Raw genomic sequence first — 27,401 nt, 5'->3', positions numbered from 1 at the left:
TTAATGTGCTGTTGGATTCTGTTTGCTAGTATTTTGTTGAGGATTTTTACATCTATATTCATCAGTGATATTGGTCGTAATTTTCTTTTTTTTGTAGTATCTTTGTCTGGTTTTGGTATCAGGGTGATGGTGGCCTCATCGAATGAGTTTGGGAGTGTTCTTTCCTCTGCAGTTTTTTGGAAGAATTTGAGAAGGATGGGTGTTAGCTCTTCTCTAAATATTTGATAGAATTCACCTGTGAAGCCATCTGGTCCTGGACTTTTGTTTGTTGGAAGATTTTTAGTCACAGTTTCAATTTCATTACTTGTGATTGGTCTGTTCATATTTTCTATTTCTTCCTAGTTCAGTCTTGGAAGGTTACACCTTTCTAAGAATTTGTCCATTTCTTCCAGGTTGTCCATTTTATTGGCATAGAGTTGCTTGTAGTAGTCTCTTAGGGTGCTTTGTATTTCTGCAGTGTCTGTTGTAGCTTCTCCTTTTTCATTTCTAATTTTATTGATTTGAGTCTTCTCCCTCTTTTTCTTTGTGGGTCTGGCTAATGGTTTATCAATTTTGTTTATCTTCTCGAAGAACCAGCTCTTAGTTTAATTGATCTTTGCTATTGTTTTCTTTGTTTCTATTTCATTTATTTCTGCTCTGATCTTTATGATTTCTTTCCTTCTGCTAACTTCGGGTTTTCTTTGTTCTTCTTTCTCTAGTTCCTTTAGGTGTAAGTTTAGATTGTTTATTTGAGATTTTTCTTGTTTCTTGAGGTAGTCTTGTATAGCTATAAACTTCCCTCTTAGAACTGCTTTCGCTGCATCCCATAGGTTTTGGATCATCGTGTTTTCATTATCATTTGTCTCTAGGTATTTTTTGATTTCCTCTTTGATTTCTTCAGTGATCTCTTGGTTATTTAGTAACATATTGTTTAGCCTCCATGTGTTTGTGTTTTTTACGGTTTTTTTCCCTGTAATTGATTTCTACGCTCATAGCCTTGTGGTCAGAAAAGATGCTTGATATGATTTCAATTTTCTTAAATTTACCGAGGCTTGATTTGTGACCCAAGATGTGATCTATCCTGGAGAATGTTCTGTGCACACTTGAGAAGAAAGTGTAATCTGCTGTTTTTGGATGGAATGTCCTATAAATATCAATTAAATGTATCTGGTCTATTGTGTCATTTAAAGCTTGTGTTTACTTATTAATTTTCTGTTTGGATCATCTGTCCATTGGTGTAAGTGAGTTGTTAAAAGTCCCCCACTATTATGATGTTGTTGTCGATTTCCTCTTTTATAGCTGTTAGCAGTTGCCTTGTGTATTGAGGTGCTCCTATGTTGGGTGCATATATATTTATAATTGTTGTATCTTCTTCTTGGCTTGATCCCTTGGTCATTATGTACTGTCCTTCCTTGTCTCTTGTAACATTCTTTATTTTAATGTCTATTTTATCTGATATGATTATTGCTACTCCAGCTTTCTTTTGATTGCCATTTGCATGGAATGTCTTTTTCCATCCCCTTACTTTCAGTCTGAATGTGTCCCTAGGTCTGAAGTGAGTCTGTTGCAGACAGCATATATATGGGTCTTGCTTTTGTATCCATTCAGCAAGACAGTGTCCTTTTGTTGGAGCATTTAATCCATTCACGTTTAAGGTAATTATCGATATGTATGTTCCTATGACCATTTTCTTAATTGTTTTGTGGGTTTTTTTGTAGATCCTTTTCTTCTCTTGTGTTTCCCACTTAGAGAAGTTCCTTTAGCATTTGTTGTAGAGCTGGTTTGGTGGTGCTGAATTCTCTTAACTTTTGCTTGTCTCTAAAGCTTTTGAATTCTCCATCGAATCTGAATGAGATCCTTGCCGGGTAGAGTAATCTTGGTTGTAGGTTCTTCCCTTTCATCTAAGTATATCATGACACTCCCTTCTGGCTTGTAGAGTTTCTGCTGGGAAATTAGCTGTTAACCTTATGGGAGTTACCTTGTATGTTATTTGTCGTTTTTCCCTTGCTTCTTTCAATAATTTTCTTTGTCTTTAATTTTTGCCAGTTTGATTACTGTGTGTCTCGGTGTGTTTTTCCTTGTGTTTATCTCGTATGGGAGACTCTGTGCTTCCTGAACTTGGGTGGCTATTTCCTTTCCCATGTTAGGGAAGTTTTCGATTATAATCTCTTCAAATATTTTCTCGGGTCCTTTCTCTCTTCTCCTTCTGGGACCCCTATAATGCAAATGTTGTCACGTTTAATGTTGTCCCAGAGGTCTCTTAGGCTGTCTTCGTTACTTTTCATTCTTTTGTCTTCATTCTCTTCTGCAGCAGTGAATTCCACCATTCTGTCTTCCAGGTCACTTATCCATTCTTCTGCCTCAGTTATTCTGCTGTTGCTTCCTTGTAGTGTATTTTTCATTTCAGTTATTGTGTTGTTCATCTCTGTTTGTTTGTTCTTTAATTTTTCTAGAGCTTTGTTAAATATTTCTTGCATCTTCTCGACCTTTGCCTCCATTCTTTTTTGGAGGTCCTGGATCATCTTCACTATCATTATTCTGAATTCTTTTTCTGGAGGGTTGCCTATCTCCTTTTCATTTAGTTGTTTTTCTGGGGTTTTATCTTGTTCCTTCATCTGGTACATAGCCCTCTGCCTTTTCATCTTTTCTGTCTTTCTGTGAATGTGGTTTTTCTTCCACAGGCTGCAGGATTGTAGTTCTTCTTGCTTCTGCTGTCTGCCTTCTGGTGGATGAGGCTATCTAAGAGGCTTGTGCAAGTTTCCTGATCAAACCATCCTTTCTTATTGATTTTTTGTTGTGTGTTTTTAGAAGCATGTGAATATATCTTTGTTTTCCTCAGTGTTCCAGCTTAGTTACTTGTATTCAAGATGGTGTTTGTCTTACCACAGTTTTCACTGTTAATTGCCTTCTGCAGCCTAAGATGTAATCTTCTGGTTTATCTTAGTACAAACTTCTTCTAAATTATCTAAGTCATGGGTCCCCAACCCCTGGTCCATGGACTGCTACTGGTCTGCGGCCTGTTAGGAACTGGGCCGTACAGCAGGAGGTGAGCGGCAGGTGAGCGGGCGAAGCTTCCTCTGTCTCTCCCCATCACTCGCATTACCGCCTGAACTATCCCCCGCCAATTTTTTATCCATGATAAAATTGTCTTCACGAAACTGGTCCCTGGTGGCAAAAAGGTTGGGAACCGCTGATGTAAGTAATGTTTTTTTAAAGAATACTGTTTTATTAAATATTGAATAGATGAAACAAATAAAAATATTTTATGATATAAACAACCCAGTGTCCACATCTAGTTAAAAAAAAAAATCCCACTGCCTAAATAAAATCCCCTGGGTGCCCATCTCCAATCCCCATCCTCTTCCTTCTGCCATCAGAGTAACCTTGCTCATGAATTTTGTGTTTATCACTAACTTACGTTTATATTTTACCATATGTATTTATATTCCTAAGGAGCATATTGTTTCGTTTTACATGTCTGTTTATAATAAACTGAAATAATTGTGTATTCTTCTGCAAGTTGGTTTGTTTTGCCGACATGGTATTCCTGAGGTTCATCTAAGTTGTTGCATACACCTATAATTATTTTCACTGTTAAATGTTAAAAATTTATCCATTTTTGTGATGCGTTGGGCATTAGGGTTGTTTCTACTTGTTAACTGTTACAGTTATAAAATATTCTGGTATGTGTCTTCTGGGGACACATGTAAGAGTTTCTCTAAGTGTTGTACCTAAACATTGAATTGCTGAATCATAAGGCATGCATATCTTCAACTTACGATAAAATGCCACATTGTTGTACTAATTACACTTCTGGCAGTCAGTGTGTATAATGGTGCATATGTCTATACGTCTTCACCAATACTTGACATTGTCAGGCTTCTTAATTTTTGCCAGTCTGGTAGGTAGAAACTTTTGTTTCATTTTGGTTTTAATTTTTATTTCCTTGATTAATGATGAGTAGCAAAAGGCTTCTGCTACTCCACTTATTTTTTGTTTTTCAATTTTCTTTTTTGTTATAAACACCCTAGCAAATTTTAAAAAGCTGTTTGAACAGAGAAAAATATTGTAGTTCTTGATTTCCCATGTGTACTTAACGCAACCTCGCTGTACTTCCCGGCTCCTTCCCTGGACACGGCGGGTTGATCAAGGGAAATGGGGTTTTCAGGTGGGGGCGCTGGGGGCTACCGTCATCTTTATTTACCAGGTAGCCTCTTTTGATTCTTTCATGCTTTTTCTGTAGGCAGTCAAATCAAAAGTGAAAAAATAGTTTTTCTTGCCTTGTTGCCTAAGCTCTATAATATTGATTAGAAATGGTGATAGTGGTGATAATTGCACACATTATGAATGTACTAAGTGCAAATTGTACACCTTAGAATGGTTAAAATGGTGAATTTTACCTCAGTAAATTTTCTTTTTACATTTACATTGGTGATACCTACTTTAAATTAAAGAACATATATACATATACATGTGTGTGAGTAGGTAGAGGCCTAGACTTAATATCATCCTGATTATTTTTCTTTCCACTTTCATTTTGTCCTAGCTTCTCTTTCTTCATTAATTAGAAATCAGAGCTGTATGTTTTATTTTCTGCCATAACTGAGGTCAAGGTTAACTTAGTTGGTCATTTTATGCTCTAGTTAGATCTTGGCCTTTAATTCTCTTTGATACTGAGACTGAGATCCTCCCCTTCTTTTTAAATATGATTGCCTTAACTATGCTCTAAGCCTCCACTAATACTAATTTGTATTCCTAGTCCTAGTCCTTAATGTAAAGACTATGCAGGCTGCCAAGCTGTTTTATAGCCCTGTTTTCCTATGCCAATTTCACCATTGTTTTCCCTTTTACACTGCTGCTTCTGGTGGTACATACTACCATTATCTCATTAAACCTTCATATTTTGTTAGGTCCACTTCTAGGCATCTTAAAACAGTTACTAAAGAGAATCATCTTTTCGTACTATTGGGAAAGAATAAAGGAAGTAAAGTTAAACATCTTTTCAGGCTTATAAATTATATAGCTTAACTATTTTAATTATTGTATTTAATTTCTTGCTGGAATTTCAGTGACATTGGTAGAGTCTTAACACAGCCAGTTAACAATATGTTCATGGCATATATGCATCTGTCTGGCCCTTGGTTCTCAAAGAACATCAAGGTCTTTGTGTTTCTTTTCACTGAATATTAGAAGGGCCTTTTTCTGGTAATACATGAAGTATAAGTAAATGAATTCTCCCTTTTTCATTTTTAGGAACCGCTCAATAGTGAAGATGATGTGAGTGATGAGGAAGGACAGGAACTCTTTGATACAGAAAATGTTGTTGTATGCCAATATGATAAGGTAAGGGTTTTATGATCAGGTTACTGACATTTTTTCTGTTGTAATTTCTTCCCTAAACCATCCTGTCTGCCTTGTTCAAGCATTTGGTCAGCTGATTGATGCCTCTTATATTCAGTATAAACAGTGTGAATGAAAACAACGTTATAGTTTAGTTAGATTATTTTAATAGAATGAGAAATTAATTTGTATAACTTTACAGTTGAAAAAAAAGTTATGAAAGAACTCATGGGAAGTATGTTGTTCTCAATTTAGACTGTGTCTCCCAACCTGTTAACAAAGTAAAGCCACTTTGTGGTTGTCCTTTAACATGAATAGTAACTCAGTGGGTTAACCCTGTTTTCCCTCTGACCTCAACTACCTCAAAACTAAAAGGCTTTAATTAAATTTCTGTAACCTTTTTTTATTGCTAAGGAGAGAAGAACAACAGCAAAAAACAAGACTGATAACTAACAAAAGATACATTTTTATTGAAAATTATTTTAAATTATTTAGCTTTGCTGTATTTTGGTAGCAGTAAAAAATTTTTAAACTAGGTTCTATGAGAATTAGTTATTGATTCCTTGATTTCTTAATTCTTAAAAAGGATGCTGCTTCCCAAGTATTTTTGTTGTAGTTATTGGCATTGTTAAAATTTTGGTTATTTGCTGAAACATTTAATTTGGAATAAAATTTTTTTTCTGGTTATAATCATTAAATATATAGTAAATCCACAAATTATATTGCATTTTTATAATTTAATTTCAGCAGAGGTCTTTAAAATGTGCTGAAAACTCTAACAGAAGTAGTTGGGTTTTGTTTATAAGCACTACTCATTCAGTAAACATATATTTATTAAGTGTCTAAATGTGTCAGGTACTGGAGCTAAAGTCATTATTATGCAAAATTTGTGCCCTGCATGCCCTCCTTTACAAATGATGAAAATCTTAAATTTGTGTTGCTTTTATAGAAATGAATATTATAAATAGCCATGTTTACAGCAAACAGATCTATAGGGAAAATGTTAAGAAAATAAATATTAGCATTTCCTAATGAAAAGGTAAAGTCAAGCGAGTTGAATACCAGTGAAATTATAGAATTAAGTTAGTGAGGTCATTGATTCAGAGTTATCAGGGCATCCACTTTTGTACATTATGACTACTAAGTAAGCACTTTTAATACCCTACCTACACCAAGCACATTATAATAAAAGTAATTTCTCGTTACATGCATATAGAGGAAGCGTATTGAAGTTAAAACAATGGGAGATACCAGTAAATCTTTATTGCCAGGAAGACTCAAGGGAACCTGTTGGCAGCGAAATTATCCAGGACACAGTTTCATGATAGCAAGATGTCAGATTTATCAGTCAAGAGAGGACCTTTACCTTAGCTTGACTGAAGAATATGCTTCTAAGTATTCTCATATTATAAGTGACTAGTTGTATTCTCCTTTGTACACTTAATATTTTAAATGTTAAAATTGGTTTGTTTTGCTCCAAGAGACAATATTTTAATGTTTTAAACTAAGAAATTAAAAAATAGCTTTAAGTAATGTGTTGAATGATAAACAGTTATAAAGTTTGCAGAGATCTAATTTTTATAATCAAATGAGTTCTGGAGACTGGAGGGTTGAGTCTTGATGTTTTAGCCAACAGTAAAGAATGGTGTGTTCTAAAATGGGCGTGAGTGTGGTTTGAGGCAACTTGAACTTTAGGAGTTTATTTTTGAAGACTAAACTTTAGAATTTCAACAACGAGTCAATTTTAGAAGCAATCATAGAGTTATTGTATTGCCAATCAAACCTTAAACTTAGTAATGAGGCAGGGTTCTCCCATAAGTATGGGTGGATAAGGACTGATGGCATCAGGTATTGAGTCTTCAGCCTTATTTGTAGGTAATTTTATTTAATATGTTTGTCATTAAGAAATTTCAGAGGCCTTTTTCCTGGCACTCAGGACACTCCTCATGAAGGGCTTAATTTAAGGCCAATGAATTGTTAAGTTGTATTTTGTGATTTTATTCAAGTAAAAATATTTACTACTTATTACTCAATATGACTTCAGTGCTTAGTATATGGACTATTATTTGATCCATGAAACTTTTCTACATTTGCTTTTTGCAAGTTGTCTTGCAGCAGAATGCAGTCAGTTTCTTTACTTGTCTGTGGAATTCCTTTTTCCTGGCTACTCAGCACTTGTTTGTTTGCTTATTTATTTATTTTTTTTTATATATATCACTTGTTTATTTAATTCCATGTCTTTCAGGTTGTGGTCACTTGGTTTGTACTGGAAATAAATTTGTATATCCATTTTTAGGATAGTTAATACTTTCTCTACAGGAAGTCAAAGAAAAGAGGAGACAGATATCTGTTTATTCAAAAAATACTTATAGAGTGTCTATGATGTCCCAGGGTACTATTCTAGGAACTTGAGATACACCAGTGAACAAAACAAAACAATCCCTGCTATTGAGAAGCTTACTCTAGTTGAGGGAGACAGATATTAAAACATAACAAACAACAAATAAATTACGGTTGACTCTTGTACAATGCTGGGGTTAATCAGCATGTAACATATAGGCAGTCCTCTGTATCTGTGCTTCCTCCACATGCATGTAGTCATCCAGCCACAGACTACTTAATTCTGTAGTATTTACTATTGAAAAATACCTATTTATAAGTGGATCTGTGCACTTCCAAACCCATACTGTTCAAGGGTCAACTGTAATTAATATGCTATGGTAGAAGCTGATAATTGGTATGGGAAATTATAGAGTGGGAAAACGGAACAGGAACAAAGACTTGAAGAAAGTTAGCCCTGTCATTATTCAGTGGCATAACCTGCCTGTTGTGTGTGAGGAGCAAAAAGGAGGCCAGTGTAACTGGACTTGGGGGAGTAGTATAGTAGTATATTAAGTCAGAGCTAGGTGAAGGCAGATGGTGTAGGAAGACATGGGCTCTTACTCTGAGTGAATTGGGAAGCTATTGGAAGGTTTCAAATAGACAAAAGTGGTATCACTTACATTTTAATCTTAAAAGGATTACTTAGCTTTCTTTGTTGAGAGCAGAGAAGAAGCAAAGGTTGAAACGAGGAGATTAATAGAGGGATATTGTCGTAATCCAAGTGAGTGATAATGGTGACTGAGGCTAGGATGATAGTAATGGAAGTGGTGAGAAGCAGCTGGATCTTGGATGTTTTGAAGGAAGAGTCAACAGGATTTCCTGACTCTTGTATGTGCGATAGAAAAGGAGAGATCAAGAATGAGTCCAGGAATTTTTTTTGATGAGGAATCAGACAGAAGCATGGAGATACCATCAACTTGGATGGGGAAGGCTGCAGATGGAGCAAGTTTGGGAAAGGAGAGTGGCCGGTTTTGGACATGTTAAGTTTTGTATCTGTTAGACATTCAAATCATCCATCCTAAGGTGTTAGGTGTAATCATCTACATAGTGTAATTAGACCAGAGCTATAAGACCACTTAATGCAGGAGTCTCTGTCCTGAATACTGTTTCACTTTATTGTACTCTATTTTGTTTTAATAAGTGGGAAAAAATTGACACATGTTAAATTTATATATAGCTTAAGTTAGTGATCTAGAGGAAGGGCATGGGAGTGATTTTCAAATATACAAAGTATTTGATTGTTTTTTAAATTAACTCCCAAAAGGCAGAACTACGATCAATAAATAGAAGTTTGGAGTAAGCAGTTTTAGTAAGGGGTAAAGTATGAAAGAGTTATAATAGAGCTGTCCCAGGAAGGGATAACTTAATTTGCAGTTCTTTGCCCCCCACTTTTAATCATACTCAAGCAGACACCAAACAGTGATTTGCTAAGAATGTGCCATGGAGACTGTCTGCACAGGGATGTTAGACCATGGAATTTTAGCAGTGGGATAAGAAAATACCTGTATATAGTGAGAATTTCTGCATTATTATATAAAACAGCCTGATTAGTAGAAAGCATCTTGGACTGGGGCAAGAGAATCATCTTTGTCACTTAACTGTGATATGCCCTTGGTCATGCCATGGAACCTCTCCAGGCTGTAATTTTCTCTTCTGAAAATGAAAGCCTGAAGTGGCAGGGATACTGTAATAAATCATATGACAAGAGGCTGTTGACATGGTAACTAGAAGATTATTGATAGCCTTTTAGAAAACCGTTGCCAGGTGTCCTGAAGACAACTAAAATAGAATTAGGAAGTAATAATTAGAGAAATACTAATATTAGTGTGAATTCTAATACAGTGGGGCCACGGTATTAAAAAGGTCAGCAATATGGAAGTTGTTACTGTATGTGAGGAAGAAGAAGAGAGTAGTTGTAAACATGATACCAATATTGAAAAGATAGTGTCCTGGTGGTCAGTAGATAAAAGGAATGAAGAAAAGCCTAAGGTCAAATCAGTGGTGTAGACATAAAAGGAGTTACAGAGAAAAGACAAAAAAAAATGGTCTAGAAGCATCAGGGAGAACAAAGGGTATTCCTGTTTGAAATATTTGCCAGTATAAAATTTCCTATGAAATGACATGTATACGCATACCTGGTAGAGATAAGATATTTTTCAGAGAAATATTATTAACTACTTTAATGAACGCAAGTACCGAGAGCTATAAAATAAGTATTACTAATTATAGATAAATTTACTTTTGAAAAACGCACCTAGTGAATTTTTTTTTTAAGAGAGGTTGTCAAATTAAACTATTAAAAACCAATTTGACCACACTGGTATTAAACTAGAAAACAATTAGATGGAGATTAAACAATATGCTACTGAAAAACCAAAGAAGGGTCAAAGAAGAAATCAAAAGAGAACTAGAAAAATACCTTGGGACAAATGAAAATGGAAATATAACATACCAAAACTTATAGAATGCAGCAAAAGCAGTTGTAAAAAAGAAGTACATAGAGAGAAATGCCTACATCAAGAAATAAGGAAAAATCTCAAATAAACAATCCAACTTTACACCTAAAGGAGCAAGAAGAAGCCCAAAGTTAGTAGAAGGAAGGAAATACAAAGATCGGAGTGGGAATAAATGAATAGAGACTAAAAAGACAATAGAAAAGATCAATGAAACTAAAAGCTGGTTATCTGAAGAGATAAACAAAATTGACAGACCTTTAGTTAGACTCACCAAGAGAGAGAGGACTCAAATAAATAAAATCAGAAATAGATGTTACAACTGATAACAGAAATATAAAGGTTCATAAGAGACTACTATGAATAATTATACGTCTACAAATTGGACAATCTAGAAGAAATGGATAAATTCCTAGAAGCACACAACCTTCTAAGACTGAATCATGAAGAAATTGAAAATCTGAACATTTGGATTACTAGTAAGGAGATTGAATCAATAATCAAAAACTTGCCAATAAACAAAAGTCTAGGACCAGATAGCTTCATGGGTACATTCTACCAAACATTAATACCAATTAATGAATTAATACCAATCCTCAAACTCTTCCAAAAAATAGAAGAGGAGGAAACACTTCTAAACTCATTTTACAAGACCAGCATTACCCTGATACCAAAACCAGACAAGGATGCCACAAGAAAAGAAAATTACAGGCCAGTATCATCCTGATGAACATAAATGCAGAAATCCTCAACAAAATATTAGCAAACTGAATTCAGCAATTTATTGAAAAGGTCATATACCATGATCAAGTGGGATTTATTCCAGGGATACAAGGAAGGTTCAACATCTACAAATCAGTCAGTGTGATACACTATGTTAACAAAATGAAGGATAAAAATCATGTGATCATCTCAGTAGATGCTGCAAAAGCATTTGACAAAATTCAACATAAAAAGTCTCAACATTAAGTTGGTATAGAGGGAATGTACCTCAGCTTAATAAAGGACATATATGAAAATCCCACAGGTAACATACTCATCAGTGAAAGGCTGAGAGCTTTTCCTCTAAGATTAGGAATAAGACAAGCATGCTCACTCCTGCCATTTTTCTTCAACATGATATGGGAAGTCCTAGTCAGAGCAGTTAGGCAAGAAAAAGAAATAAAAGACATCCAAATCAGAAAGGAAGAAGTGAAACTGTCACTATTTGCAGGTGACATGATATTACATAGAAAATGCTAAAGACTCCACCAAAAAACTGTTAGAACTAATAAATGAATTCAGTCAATTGCAGGATACAAAAATCTGTTGAGTTTCTATACACTAATAATGAACTATCAGAAAGAGAAATTAAGAAAACAATCCCATTTACAACTGCATCAAAAAGAAAAAGATATCTAGGGATAAATATAACCAAGGAGGTGAAAGACCTATACACTGAAAACTGTAAGACATTGATGAAAGAGATTGAAAAATACACAAGTAAATGGAAGAAATATATTACTTGCTCATGGATTGGAAGACTTAATATTGTTAAATTGTCCATAATATCCAAAACAATCTATAGATCCAGTGCAGTTTCTGTCAAAATTTCAATGGCATTTTTCACAGAAAGATCAAACAGTCCTAAAATTTGTATCAAACCACAAAAGTCCCTGAAGAGCCATAGCAATCTAGAGAAAGAACAAAGGCATCATGCTTCTTGATTTCAAAACTATATTACAAAACTATAGTAATCAAAACAGTATGGTATTGGCATAAAAACAGACACATAGATCAATAGAACAGAAAAGAGAGCCCAGAAATAAACCCATTCCTGTGTGGTCAATTAATTTATGACAGAGGAGCGAAGAATATAAAATGGGGAAAGGACAGTCTCTTCAATAAATGGTGTGGCTAAAACTGGGAAGCCACATGCAAAAGAATGAAACTGGACTACTATCTTTTATCATGCAAAATAATCAGTGCAAAATGGTTGAAAGACTTGAATGTAAAACCCGAAGCCATAGAAGAAAGAAAACAGATGATAAGCTCCTTGACATTGGTCTTATTGGTGATTTTTTGATTTGACACAGAAAACAAAGGCAACAAAAGCAAAAATAGACAAGTGGGACTACATCAAACGAAAAAGCTCTTGCACATCAGAAGAAACCATCAACAAAACAAAAAGGCCACTTGCTGAATTGGAGAAGATATTTGCAAAGGATATATCTGACAATGGGTTGATACCCAAAATATACAAAGAACTCACACAATTCAACATCAAAACAAACAACCCAGTTTAAAAATGGGCAGAGGAACTGAATAGACATTTTTCCAAAGAAGACATGCAAATGGCAAACAGGTACATGAAAAGGTGCTCAACATCACTAATCATCAGGGAAATGCAAGTCAACCACAATGAGATACATCACTTCACACCTGTTAAAATGGCTGTTATCAAAAAGACAGGAGTTAAAAAGGATGTGGAGAAAAGGGAACCCTGTGGTACCATTGGTGGGAATGTAAACTGGGGTAGCTGCTATGGAAAACAGTATAAACCTTCCTTTAAAAATTAAAAATAGAACTACCATACAATCCAGCAGTTCTACTTCTGAGTATTTATTAAAAGGAAACAAAAACACTAACTGAAAGATATGTGCACTCCCCTGTTCATTATAGCATTATTTACAGCAGCCAAGAATGGAAGCAATCTGGGTGTCCATCAGTGGATGAATGGATAAAGAAGCTGTGGTGTATGTATATGTACAGTTGAATATTATTCAGCCTTTAAGAAGAAGGCAGTCTTGCCATTTATGACAACATGGATGGACTTTGCATTATGCTAAGTGAAATGTCAGACAGTGATCTCATATGTGGAATCTAAAACAAAAAAAGTGAACTTATAGATACAGAGAACAGACTGGTGATTGCCAGAGACGAGGGTTTGGAGATAGGTGAAATGGGTGAAGGTGGTCAAAGATACAAACTTTAAGTTATAAAATAAGTAATCAGGAGGATATAGTAGAGCATGGTGACTACAGTTAATAACATTGTATATTTGAAAATTACAAAGAGAGTAGATCTTAAAAGTTCTCATCACAGGAAAATAATTTGTAACTATTTATGGTCTTTGTACACCTGAAACTAATATGTTACATGTCAGTTATATCTCAATTAAAAAAGAAACCAGTTTGCAATTGCAGTAATATACAAGTTTGATGTGTGAATGGTTTTTCTGTTGTTGTTTGTTTCCTCTTTTTATTTTATCTCATACATTTTTTACTTATTTATTTAGATTCACAGAAGTAAAAACAAATGGAAATTTCATCTCAAGGATGGCATTATGAATCTTAATGGAAGAGATTATATATTTTCCAAAGCCATTGGAGATGCAGAATGGTGAAGAGTTGGTTCTTTTCTTTTATAAATAAAACAAAAGAAACTTAAAAAAAAATTTAAAGTGGACAGTTTGAAACTTGGGACATATACCAACCAAAACTTAACTTCTGCATGTCAGAGAAGTGCAGTAGAAGCAGAGCTACTGGAACAAAGAGACCTTGACAACACAGACACTACTTCTAACTGGCAAGCCATGGAACTGTAGCACCTGGGGTTGTTGGGGTGGCGAGGGTTGGGATTTTGTGTAAGAAAACCGTAATTGTCGATTTTAAATACAGGTACCTGCCACTGGTAATTAGCATGTAAAGCTTGGTTTATATTCCTTCCTCCAACTTGAGTTCAGTCAGAAGATACTTGTTGGAATGGACTGAAGAAACTTCCCTTTTGATAGATTGAACCGAAACTGCTTATTGTACATGGTTATATTTGGTAAAAATTGCGTGTGAGCTTTTTACAAAAGGGTAAGAATATGTGTTGAATTTTAATTCACTTGTATAAGGAAACAATTTAGAACTCTCATAATAGATCTTAAATATTTTTACTTGCTGTCCTCCTTCAGTAGTATATACCTCTTCCTTCCCTGATTTATGAAACATCTATTTAAGAGTTAAAGGAAGTAAACAGTGATCACAGTTTGGAGACAAAATTTACCCAGGAATGGGTATTTATTTTAATTAGGTTTTGAGACTCATTAAATGTAGTTTAAAGACTTGGGTCTCATCTGAGTTGAGCAGAATTAAAATAACTTCAATTTACTAACAGAAAAGTTGTATTTGTTTCTTTTAGCCCCCCCCCCCACCTTAAAAAGAAACCCCAAGTGGCTCCTCAGGAATACAGTGTTATTGCACAAAGGTACCATCTAGCTGAAATTATATACATATGAATAGATAGATTTTTTTTCCTGTTGGGCTGAAGAGTGTATGCTTATATATGTGTTTAGTCTTTAAGCTAAACAAACATTTAGATAACATTCTGTGCATTGATTGAAGCATTGGGCAGGTGGTGAGGACCTGGATTTTTATTAAACAATTTAGTAATTATAAAAGTTTTTTTGTGTTTACTAGTAAAGAATTTTAAAATGATTCTAACTGAACACACTTTTAAAATGCAACTTTGTAATTTGAGGGAGAAATTTTGGGGTTAGAGGAGGGTGGGCCACTAAATACATATTTACCTCTCTTTCATTTGGTGGCCCTTCCAGGCCATTGATAATATAGACATGGGCTCTAGTTTGCACATCGGGAAGAAAGCATAGAAATTTGACTTGTATATTAAAAATAATTGAAATGTAATATGTATATTAAGAATGCATAGCTCTGTATTCTCTAAGGGGCTATAAAGAACAATGTGGCAGTGCTATGTTCAGTGTGAACGAGTTGCTTGGGAGAACTGTAGGAACTTGTGTCTTCACCTTTGTTCTTACACCTAATTCTTTTCATGGTTTATTTTGACAAAATTCACATGTGTTTAACTTACTTGTATATTGAATTTTTTTTTTTTAAGTCTTCCATTTTTGTCTTCCTTTTATTTGCCTTTGTGTTTCCAGAAGTAACATAGAAACACTTTAAAGTACATTGCAAAGAAAAACTGTGAGGTATTATATATTGTTTTTCCTTTCTTAACACAAATCTTTAAACTTTCTTGAAAAGGCTAATCTTTTTTCTTTTTTTTTTGCCTGCTTCCCACCCCACATACCACCTTGGTCCCTTTAACTTACGTTCTGAACTTTGGTATAAATGTGGTTTCTAGCATGCTAGTAGTTAGGTTTTATTTAGATGCCATAACTGGTGATACGGTTTTAATTTTTACTATATTAATTTAGTTTTCTGGAGGTTTATTTGTTTACCCCACTACGCTCAAAGCACACACAGGTTTGTTTGTTTTTTTTATTAATGAGACTGGGAGGAGAGAAGGGAGAGGGGGTAAAATCACAGAAGTCCTGTTGTTTGTTTGCCCTTGAGTATAGTTGCTAGTAGGTTTATATTTACCCAGTGAAGAAGTCAATGACCTGAACTACCTATAAAAGTTTAGCATTGCTGCAGTGTTGATTAAAACCCTTTCGCTATCTAGTAGTTCTTATGCTACTGAACCTTGGATTACTGTATGATATTCAGCTTATATTTTGGGCTCTCTATGTAGACGAAAACATTCGTATTCATAATAGAATTGTATACTGGCCTGTTTTTATAACATACTCAAACATGAACAACCACTGCTTTCAGAGTGACTCATTAGGGTTATTTTGAAGCAGGAAATAGCCATTTATATTTGCACCTGTGTATATTGCATATTAATTATGACATACTTGGCAAGTGCTTTTCTTTTACCTGTGAATATTCTGAAAGCTGGTCCAAACAACACTGCATACCAAATTGTGCTCTTATATATTACTGCATCGTGTTCCTTTTTAATCAAATAGCATGTTTTAGTTTTATTATAGTGGCTTGCTATAAGAATGCCACTTGCTTATCTTTTATTGTACTTGAATTCTTAATCATGCTTTTAACATTTTATTTAACAGACCGTTTCATTAGGTTCTGTCATTCCTTTGAAAAGGCAAGGATTCCCACTTTGAGAATTTTGAAATGAAAATAACATGTTTATTCAAAGAGGGAAAATAGTTCAGACTTAGTATTATGAAATAAGTAAAGGTTTCAGAAAAGGATTTGTTTAGATTTGCACAGATGGTGATGGCACCTTTTATTAAAAAACAATCAACAGTGCTAAGGAAAATTTACGCAAAAGTACTAGATAAAGTGTGGAAATGCGTGCCTTTCAGTGTATGTACTGTTTTTTGGTGGTCGTTTGGATAATCAGACCATTTGAATGGCTGAGAGCACATTTAAATTCTGTGAGCGCCACATTTGGCTAAAACAACTCTTTAATGTGCAATTAGTTTCTAGAGTAAAATGTCTGTTATATGAGGGGGATCTTTATATTGGGCTTTTATATTTTTTTAAATGTTCACATTTCTTTCTATTAAATGCCATCATAATACCACGTTTATATTGTTGCCTCTCTTAAAATCAAAGCCATCTTGATGTTATTCTTTTAGGGATACATCAAGATTTGAGCAGTGTGTATAGTGATTAAAATGTGTTTTTGAAGAGCATACTCTAATAGACTGGCTTAGACAGCAAGAACATAAAAATATAATAGCTTTTGTATAAAGATTTTCTTTTGCTATATGAAAATCAAGGATTTGGTTTTCTTTTTTTCTGGCTTTTATGGAGGAATGAAAAGGGTTATCTCCTTCTAAGAGTAATTTTTGATTATCTTATAGCAATAACGTCACCATTCTTTTCAGAAGATAAATACACCTTGTATAGGAAATCAGACATAATTTTCTTGGGAGTCCCCTTTATAACTTAGCTTTTTCTTCCACTTGAGAAAATTCCTATATTTTCAGATTATTTCATCTTGAACTTTTTTGAGCTTTCGTGCAATGTAATATTTTATTGATCCATCTTTGTACATTTTCATTTTATTTCATATGTCTATTTCCCACCTATCTGTCTGAATCAGCTATTTCAGATTTTGAATTCATTGGTTAAAAAATAGTTGCTTTATAAATCTCCTCATGGGTTTATGTTAAATAGTTTTGCATTTTAATCTATTATGCTATGGAAATTGTTCTGAAGTTTGTATTCCCTTTTTAAGCCTGCCTTAGTCTATTTTTTGTCATTTTTTTATGGTTTAAGGAAGAACACACCAAACTTGATATTTTTGTTTATTTTGAGGAACAAGATAAACTTGTTTTTTCTTCTCTCTTAAGGGAAGAACTACATTGAGTTAGTAGCTACTATTTCAAGTCAAGTTTCCTTAAATCATCCAGTATGTATCAGGGCTACAATTTGGGGGAGGGGCTAATCCTTTTTGCTGTTCTGAGCTACTATTGTCAACTGCTGTTGTACATACTGTTATGTGTAAGGGCGTAAATATATTTATTATGTTTGTAAAATTCATTCTGTACAATTGCAGATCCAGGTTGCTCTTCTGTGATATATGGGATATTATGTTTTAAAGACCATCTTGGAATACAATTAGAGAACTTAGTATTTTGATGTACTAAGACCTATTTTAAGTTTAATATTTTACCTTTGCAAAAACTTTAATTAAAGATGTTATTTAAAAAAAGTAATGCTGCTTGCTTTGCTTACTAGTTTATAACATTGTTATATAGATAACTGAGTAAAACTATACAGTTTAGAAAGGAGAATGCTTTACATTGTTAGTAAGTTCCATTTATCAAAAAAAGGTATCATTAAATTCTGTACCTTTAAAATAAGTAGGGTGGGCTGTCAGTCTGAATATTAAACTGTGTTATAAATTCTTAGTAGCTTTTAAAGAGAATAGTTGTAATTTCTAGGCACACAGGAATTTAAATTGGGCTAAATTCGCACCAACAAAGTGTAGCTAAAATTGATATAATTAACATACTGTATTGAGTATTTCTACTCCAAAGAATAGATTACTTAGGATAAAATTATTTGAGAACATACTTGTTCTTTAATTCCACCATTTAGCCATATATTTTTCTTTTAGTTCAGAGTTTGTAAATAATTGCATAAAAGGAGAATCAGATTATTAAGGCTTGTATTACATATTGAATATATTTTTGTGTTATTTTAGAAGGTATTAAATAATTAGCAAGTATTTTAATTTATAGTTAATTCAAATGAATCATTAAGAAGCTTGCTTTTTTGTAATTTTTTAATCCTATTACGGACTACTTTATCTAGGAAACATGCAAATTTTAACCATTAAAACAATCATAATAAAGATATTTTGTTTATTGCCAGCAAATCTTGTATTTTTGCAGTTTAATTCAAGCTCCTACATTGATGATCTTAACCTTTTTGGCCTCATTTCTCCATATGTAAAATGACAACAATATGATTTTGAGGGTTAATTAAGATAATACATGTAAAGATTTTCATTGTACATGGTAAGCACTCAGATATCCCAATTATTTACTTAATTTCATAATTATATAATTGAAAATGACCTGTGGAGTGGAAAAAATGTTTTTAAATGGTCAAAAATAGCAAAAGAGAATGTGGTCTGATTTAAGGAGGGGCAGTGAAAGATTTGGATACAGCCAAGCAAATTAAGCTTGGGAGGCTGAGTTAGTGAAGCAGTGCATCTGTCTGTAGCAGAAAGTGCCTGAGGGAAGAAAAGGGAATGATGGGTATGGACAGGAATAATGAAACACACCAGAAGGCTTTAAGCCTTTTTTCCCCTAAAGTAAACATTTCTTGAACTATATGTCTAAAATAGGTTGAATTTTCCCAAAGCTAAAACTGTAGTAGCGATACAACATTTTAAAAATTGTATGATTTTCCTAAATATCAGTGGATTCTGCTCATTTCATTTATGGAGAAAATGATAATGAAATATTATTGTTATTGAAAGACATTGAAACTATGATTACATCACTCTGAGTCTGACCTGAACCCCTCTCCTAGTGATTGTTGGCAATCCTATTTCTGGAGGCAAATGACCTTTGTGTCAATGCTCCTACTTCGCAGCCAAGGAAGAAGATGCATATATAAATAATTGGTTACTTTTGTTTCTGTTCTGAAATACAAATTTTCTTAGTTTGAAAGGGAATCGAGCACAGAGCACGTATTAACTCACTCATTCAACTCTTTGGTGATCTCCCATAGGCCAGGAATTATGATCAGTATTATTGGATGAGCCAGAGGTGAGTTAAGATAGTTGCTGCCTTTAAAAGCAGTGAGGTTGGATTGTCTGGGTTCTAATCCCAGTGTGGATTGGATTGACAGCAGTGTGAGCTTCAGCATGTTACCAAACCTACTACCTCATAGAGTTGTTGTGAAGATAAGATAACGACATGATGCATACATTGCATTTAGCACAGTCCTTGGCACATGTGTGTATATCCATATGTTTTAGTAAGGCATAATGGTCACAGAAAAGATCTTAGACTGGCTAGGTTACTTTTGTGAGTTTTCCTTATCTTCTTATCTTAATAGAAACACATTCACTGTCTGTATTGATGCTTCTGCAGATTAAAGTGAGATCAGAGGACTTAAAACTAGCAATTATAGAGAGCATTGAGCTTGCCAATGGAGATAGTTCTGGAAGCTTACTTGTAATTGTGGTCTTCACATTGGAAATGAATTTTGTGTTCTTGAATCAAGAATGTTCTGGATCTTATCTTCAAACTTCATCTTTCTGAAGGTTGTTGAGTTGAAATGATACCAGTTACCTCCTGATCACTTCTGGAATAGCCTGCTTTCTTAAACACAATGTGACAGAAATGGAATTCATTCCAATTTCTATTTCCCCGTTCCCAAACCTTGTGTGTATCAGTGACTACTGTTCTCCCAGTCACTGGGATTTGAAGCTCAGTATCATCTAACCTAGTCTTCACCAATATTAGGAAATAGCTCCACTGCCTACCAGGTGTTCAAAACAAAACCCACAAGTTGTTCCTAATTCCCTTCTTTTTTTCACTGGTACCTAGTCTGAGTCACCTCAAAACCAGACTTGCATCAACTAGTCTGACAAAGGTTACACTTGGCCTTTCCAATGAAGGGAGAACCTGGGGCCGCTTCCCTCAACTGGATCTCACCTGTGTCTATCAGAGCCCCTGGCCTTGGCCTGCCTCTCAGTGACAGGATGTGGGCCCCTGCTCGTTCTTCTCTTGCTGACCCTGACTTTGTAGATTTGTCTCACTAAAGCCCATTTCTTAATGTATGTTCATGTGGAAGTGATTCACAGTCTTGATGCACAGGTGGCAACTACATAGGGGGACCTACCTAGTAACACAAACACAAAGTTCAGTTCCTAAGCAAGGCATTTACACCTGATTTTCCCCTATGCCTGCAACATTCTCCCTTTAGATCTTTATATTCCCATTGTCAAGAACATTCCTTTTGCTTCTACCATGCTTTGTCTTACATTGACATCTCTTGATTTGTCCTTCCTCATCCCAGGTTTGCTCTAACTCATTTTTTATTAAGACAATTGATATTTTTAATATAATGGGCTCTTAAAAATTAATAAAATACTCCATTAGGGAAAATACATATATATAACAAGTCAGTTCATCTAAAAAGAAAGGCAAATGTCAATTAATTGACCCTTTTAATATTGAAGGCATACAAAATAAGACAATAATAATAAATCATTTTTCCATCTACCCAGTGACCAGAAAAAAATACCCTGTCATGGTCAGGGTGTGGATAAATGGACCTTATGATGCATTGCTTGCGGGAGTGCAAAATGGTTACAGCTTTCTGGTGGACAGAGGGAACAAGAAACACAAGTGCTTCGAGTCAGGACAGGGGGATGGTATCTACAAGGTACAAAAGTTATCTAAGAGGCTCAAGTGTAGTGAGTATGGGAGAGGACAGATATTTGGGGGAGAAATAAAAAGATCCATATTTGATATATTAAGTTTGTGGTACCCGTTAGACATTCAGGTTGAAGTATCAAGAAGGCAAGATGGATATAAGCAGATGGAGCTCAGCGGGGATGTCTGAGCTGAATAAGACCATTGGTATTTATTATCATATTGAGAGGATTTAAAGCTATAGAAATGATTCACCTAAGCAAGAATGTAAAAAGAGAGGGGTCCAGGACCAACCCTAAAGGCACTCCCAAGACAGATATTGGGAAAAGGATTACTTAACAGGAATGGCTGCATAATTTGTAGAACCTAATACAAAATGAAAATGCGAGGCCCATTGTTCAAAATGTATCAAGAATTTCAAGATGGTGACAGTGGAGCCCTTTGTGACTGCATTTGTCACATACCTTCGAAGCTGGTCCTGGGAGTCAGTAAGGGACAATGAGGAAGCAAGCCCAGTTAAGTAGGAAGAAAGGGGAGAGGTTGGTGTTTTACAAGTCAAAGAGGATAGTATTTTAATAAAGATGAGGTCCTGGTTAGCTCAAGCCGTTCTTTCCTGGCCATGGTCATTGATTCAGGGGTTCAGGATTCTTGCTTGAAATGCTCAGACTCTCCTGTCAGGTTTGGATGAGGAAGCATTAACTCCAATTGCATTAGCAGCCGTCCTATGACCTTGAGAAGAACTGAGCTTAAGATAAAGATGATACAGGGAGGCAGAGCAGAAGATGGAAAGAAACAGCATCCTTCATGACTTCTTTTTTTTTTTTTTTAATAAATTTATTTATTTTATTTTTGGCTGCATTGGGTCTTTGTTGCTGCGCACAGGCTTTCTCTAGTTGCGGTGAGCAGGGGCTACTCTTCATTGCGGTGCATGGGCTTCTCATTGCAGTGGCTTCTCTGTTGCAGAGCATGGGCTCTAGGCACGCGGGCTTCAGTAGTTATGGCACACAGGCTCAGTAGTTGTGGCACGTGGGCTCTAGAGCACAGGCTCAGTAGTTGTGGTGCATGGGCTTAGTTGCTCCGCAGCATGTGGGATCTTCCCAGACCGGGACTTGAACCCATGTCCCCTGCATTGGCAGGCAGATTCTTTTTTTTTTTTATTTTATAAATTTATTTATTTTATTTATTTATTTTTGGCTTTGTTGGGTCTTCGTTGCTGTGCGTGGGCTTTCTCTAGTTGCGGCGAGTGGGGGGCTACTCTTTGTTGCGGTGCGCGGGCTTCTCATTGCAGTGGCTTCTCTGTTGCAGAGCACGGGCTCTAGGCACGCGGGCTTCAGTAGTTGTGGCTCGCAGGCTCAGTAGTTGTGGCTCGCGGGCTCTAGAGCACAGGCTCAGTAGTTGTGGCACACGGGCTTAGTTGCTCCGCGGCATGTGGGATCTTCCCGGACCAGGGCACGAACCCGTGTCCCCTGCATTGGCAGGCGGATTCTTAACCACTGCACCACCAGGGAAGCCCCTTCATGACTTCTTATAGCTAAGCATTTTAGTAGGTAATTTATTCCATTTACTGTTATCATAAATAGTGATTTTGTATTTTCTGTTTACCATTCTTTTTCTTTATTTCTTCTCACCTGTCTGCCTTTTAATTGTATACAATTTTCTGCATTTTTCCCTGATGATTTGCTGGCTTGTTTTAGGCCTAGGTTGTGAGACTGTGTTTAGCTTGGGAAACTCTTGTTTCCCTATACTCAGAGGGGCCTATGAGCATAGCTCCTAGACACACAGTGGAAAATACTATAGGGTGAAACAGCTCAGGCTTTGGAACCAGGCTGACCTGGGGTTGAGTGCCAGGTGTACTACTCTCTGAGCCTCAGATCCCTCATCTATAAAATCTATAGTAAAACCATTATTATAATGGTTATCTTGCATCCTTTTTTGTAAGATATAGTGTATGTAAAGTGTAGGGCACATATTAGGTCTGAATTTTTTTTGGCCATGTGGCACAGCTTGCAGGATCTTAGTTCCTTGGCCAGGGATCAAACCCGGGCCCCAGCAGTGAAAGCACTGAGTCCTAACCACTGGACCGCCAGGGAATTCCCTGAAAATATTTCATTATAGTAGCAAAAGGGCCGTAAGGTTCTTTTGGTTTGATCTTCATACTCTACAGTTGAGGACTTTAAAAACCCAAAAAAAGTAATGCAAATTAGCCAACATTGTGCAACTAATAAAAGGTATAGCCAGAAGGTCTACTTGAAACTTAGGTAGATTCCTTGAGGCATGCAGCCTACAGGCAGTGATGTCCCATGGCCAAGTTTCCTCGAACTTGTTTTAATAATATACAATGGTGGTTTTTTAATGTACAGTTGAGACGAAAGGATGGCAATTCTCCTATTCTTACACCTGGCCTACTTTACATATTTGTACTAACTGCTTGTGTTTTTGGCAATGAATCTCTGATCCCATGTGACAGCCTGTCACATGTTGGTTTTAAGAACAGATGCAAAATGATTTGTGAAAATATCCCATTCGATTTGAGGTCAAGTAGTTACCCTCCTAGACCATTCTGTTTTCTCCGGGACTTATCCGTGAGAGGCTGCTGTAAGCCTTGTTGCCTTTTCAAAATAAAAGGCAATCGTATGACAGACTCTAGGTCCATCTACAGAGTGAAGTAAGTCAGAAAGAGAAAAACAAATGCTGTATGCTAACACATATGTATGAAATCTAAAAAAAAAAGGTTCTGATGAACCTAGGGGCAGGACAGGGATAAAGATGCAGACACAGAGAATGGACTTGAGGACATGGGGAGGGGGAAGGGTAAGCTGTGACAAAGTGAGAGAGTGGCATGGACATACATACACTACCAAATGTAAAATAGATGGCTAGTGGGAAGCAGCCCCACAGCACAGGGAGATCAGCTCGGTGCTTTGTGATCACCTAGAGGGGTGGGATAGGGAGGGTGGGAGGGAGACGCAAGAAGGAGGAGATATGGGGGTATATGTATACATACAGCTGATTCACTTTGTTATACAGCAGAAACTAACACACCATTGTAAAGCAATTATACTCCAATAAAGATGTTTAAAAAAATGTCAATTGTATTCTACAACAAGGCAGACTATGGGGTGGGAGGGAATACCTGGGGACTGCCAGAGTGTCTCTGTGGGCTTAGTCTTGTACCTCCTTGTGTGAAATACTCCTGATTGTAATTAGAGAAACAGGGTACAGCTGGCTGTTTTGTTGTTTTAAGGGAGCTTGGTTTAAAGGCATAATTTCCATTCCTCAATAATCATCTCTTTATGAGAGCTCTAAAATATGAAAAAGCTCAAAATCTGAAAATTTTACACATCCCATAGGATAAGGGTAACTTGAGGGGTTATCTGGGCCATTTTTGTTTTCTTAGGCATAGACTTTGGAGGCCATCAAATTGACGAGAATGTGGGCATTTATTAAAAGCCTCAAGAGAAGAGTATTCTATGGCATTCCTTAGGGGCTGAAGATTGGGTCACTGGACTATACATTCCGTTAGGGCTGTGAATATGTCAACCGTATTTCCAGGACTGAACTCTGTGCCAGACATTAAAAGTACATATTTGTTAAATGAACGAGTGAGTAAATAAAAGTGCTGTGCTGGTTATTATGAAGAAAGTCAAGGATCTGTCTTCTTCATTTTGAAAAAGGCACACTGACTTTTCTGCAATGTTGACAGATCTTCCACACTATGGATGCCGTAGGTTAGCTTGGAAAAGCTGGGCAGAGCAAGTACAGACAGGAAAACGAAGAATTCCACCCAGGTTAGTTTCAAGAGATGATGAGAATAAAGGCTTTTTAAGGCTGTTTAATTTCAGTAGGATAAAGGAGGGACCTTTGTTGTTTAGGCTTCCCAGAACACCGTGCAGATTTTGCTTCAGGCCAAGCAGGATGGAGGGCAGGGCTATACCTCTTTTTACAGAAGTAGAATGGGGCAGGCAATCACTCATCTCCCTCTGCATCCAGAAACAGGGCCAAAATCTCAAGGGAGCCAGTCTCATGCTTACACTAAGGACTTTGTTGTGTTTTTCCCCCCAATGTTTTAAACTGTGGTAAAACACTGGTAACATAAAATTTATCATCTTAATCATCTTTAAGTGTAAAGTTCAGTTGTATTGAATACATTCATAATGTTATGCAACCATCACCACTGTCCATCTCCATAACTCTTTTCATCTTGTAAAACTGAAACTCTGTAACCATTAAACAATAAATTCCTGTTCCCCCTTACTCCCAGCCCCTGGTAATCATGGTTCTACTGTCTGTCTCCATGAATTTGACTGCTCTAAGTACCTCATATAAGTGGAATCATATAGTATTAATCTTTTTGTGGCTGGCTTATTTCACTTACATAATGTTCTCAAAGTTCATCCATGTTGTAATATGTGTCAGAATTTCTTTCTTTTTTAAGGCTGAATAATATTCCGTGTGTGTGTGTGTGTGTGTGTGTGTGTGTGTGTGTGTGTGTGTATGTGTGTGTGTATACTACATTTTGCTCATCCACATATCAAGTGATGGACACTTGGGGTGCTTCCACATTTTAGTTATTGTCAATAATGCTTCTGTGAATATCTCTTCGAGATCCTGCTTTGAATTCTTTCAGGTACATATCCAGAAGTGGAATTGTTGCATCATATGATAGTTCTATGTTTAATTTTTTGAGTAGCTGCCACACTGTTTTCCACAGCAGCTGTCCCATTTTACATTCTTACCAACAGTGCACAGGGTTCTAATTTCTCCACATTCTCACCAACACTTGTTTTTTTAAAAAAAATTTTATAGTAGTTATCTTCATGGGTGTGAGGTAGTATCTCATAGTTTTGATTTCATATTTCCCTGATGATTAGTGTTGTTGAGCTTCATGTGCTTATTGGCCATCTGTATATCTTCTTTGGAGAAATGTCTATTCAAGTCCTTTGCCCATTTCTGAGATGGGTGGTTTGTGTTTTCTGTTGCTGAGTTTTAGGAGTTCTCTATATATTCTAGATATTAATCTCTTATCAGATATGTGATTTGCAAATATTTTCTCCCATTCTGTGCATTGACTTTTTACTCTGTTGATATTGTTTTTTGATGCACAGAATTTTTTAATTTTCATGAAGTCCAGTTTATCTATTTTTAAAATTTTGTTGCCTGTGCCTTTGGTGTCATATCCAAGAAATCATTTCCAAATCCAGTGTTGTGAAGCTTTTGCCATATGTTTTCTTCTAAGAATTTTATAGTTTTAGGCCTTAGATTTAGGTATTTAATTCATTTTGAGTTAATTTTTGCATTTGGTGTTAGATACAGGTCCAATTTCATTCTTTTACACGTAGATATCAAGTTTTCTCAGCACCATTTGTTGAAAAGACTGTCCTTTCCCCATTGAATGGTCTTGGCACCCTAGTCAAAATAATTTGGCTATATTTGTGAGGGTTTATTTCTAGGCTCTCAATTCCTTTAGTCTATGTGTTTGCTTTTATATTAGTGCCACATTGTTTTAATTACTGTAGCTTTGTAGTAAGTTTTAAAATCAGAGGACTTTGAATCTTGAGGGCTTGAAACAAAGTTTCAGGACCAGGCAGAGGTCCTATATATGTTTAGGTCCAGTGGTGCGACAGTGACTGTCTGGGGCAAGGGTACCTGTGGCAGCCTCCTAAGCACACTTTTGCTGGGGCAGGGCTGTGGCTTTGCCTCCTTTGCTTGATTGCTCACTGAGCCTGGTTTTTCAGCCTTCCTGTTGATTCTGCAAACTACTCTATTCTTCTAATCAATTATTTTTCTGCTTAAATTAATCAGATTTTGCTTTTATTGTTCACAACCAAGAGCCCTGACAGTATAGCTCAGTTCACTTGGGAATGAGCCACACTGAGCAATGAGCATGAAAAGCTTTCTTAATCATGCAAAGCAGTGTCCTTTGCATGGTTCAGCAGCAAGGTTCCTGTTCAGTTACACATCTATCCAGTGTTCAGACACTTCCACATTTGTCTCTCGGTAAGCTGGGGTAACAAGGTTTGATTCAGCAAAACTGGAAACAGAGGCATGTCTTAATAAGAATCACCTTCCTTCCCTTGCAGGGAGTCTTCTGCCTTCATATTAACCCCTCCCTCCCATTAGGCATTCAATATCCTATAACCTTCACTGGATACACAAAACAGCAATGTATTTACATTATTATTGTTAACATTATTTACTGTTTAACAGTTACAATTGTGGTTGGCTGGCTGATTATACTTGAGCATAAAAGAGTTGCAGTTACATTTTAGCTCCTTATTTATAGCTGTGTCATTATTTATTGAATACTTACTACATGCACCATGATAGCTAGACCCAAAATCCAACCCAATACAGTCTTGGTAGAGTGAGTGGTCAGGAGGGTCGGCAGAGTCAGGTCAAGATGCCTCGTCGCTAGCATCTCTGCTCTCTGCAGGCTGGGGCTTGCCTGGATGAGGCCACTGGAGGCCCATTTGTAGGAAACAAGGAGCACAGAGGTTCCATAGTCATTGACATCTCCCTAAACCTGTTCTAGCACAAGTCTG

At 36.0% G+C, this 27,401-nt stretch overlaps 1 protein-coding gene across 1 annotated transcript in view; it reads left to right on the top strand.

Moving 5' to 3' along the window:
- Positions 1–18,272, top strand: part of GTF2A1 (general transcription factor IIA subunit 1) — a 45,215-nt gene extending 26,943 nt beyond the window's left edge. The window contains exons 8-9 of the mRNA XM_036841538.1: positions 5,233–5,322; positions 13,432–18,272. Of these exons, the coding sequence (XP_036697433.1) occupies positions 5,233–5,322; positions 13,432–13,539 (198 nt within the window). The 3' untranslated portion in view covers positions 13,540–18,272. The remainder of the gene's footprint in view (positions 1–5,232; positions 5,323–13,431) is intronic.
- Positions 18,273–27,401: the final 9,129 nt, after the last annotated feature.

The sequence above is a fragment of the Balaenoptera musculus genome, chromosome 2 (assembly GCF_009873245.2).
Source record: "Balaenoptera musculus isolate JJ_BM4_2016_0621 chromosome 2, mBalMus1.pri.v3, whole genome shotgun sequence".
Classification (NCBI taxonomy): domain Eukaryota; kingdom Metazoa; phylum Chordata; class Mammalia; order Artiodactyla; family Balaenopteridae; genus Balaenoptera; species Balaenoptera musculus.
This window is presented reverse-complemented; position numbering and strand designations above follow the sequence as displayed.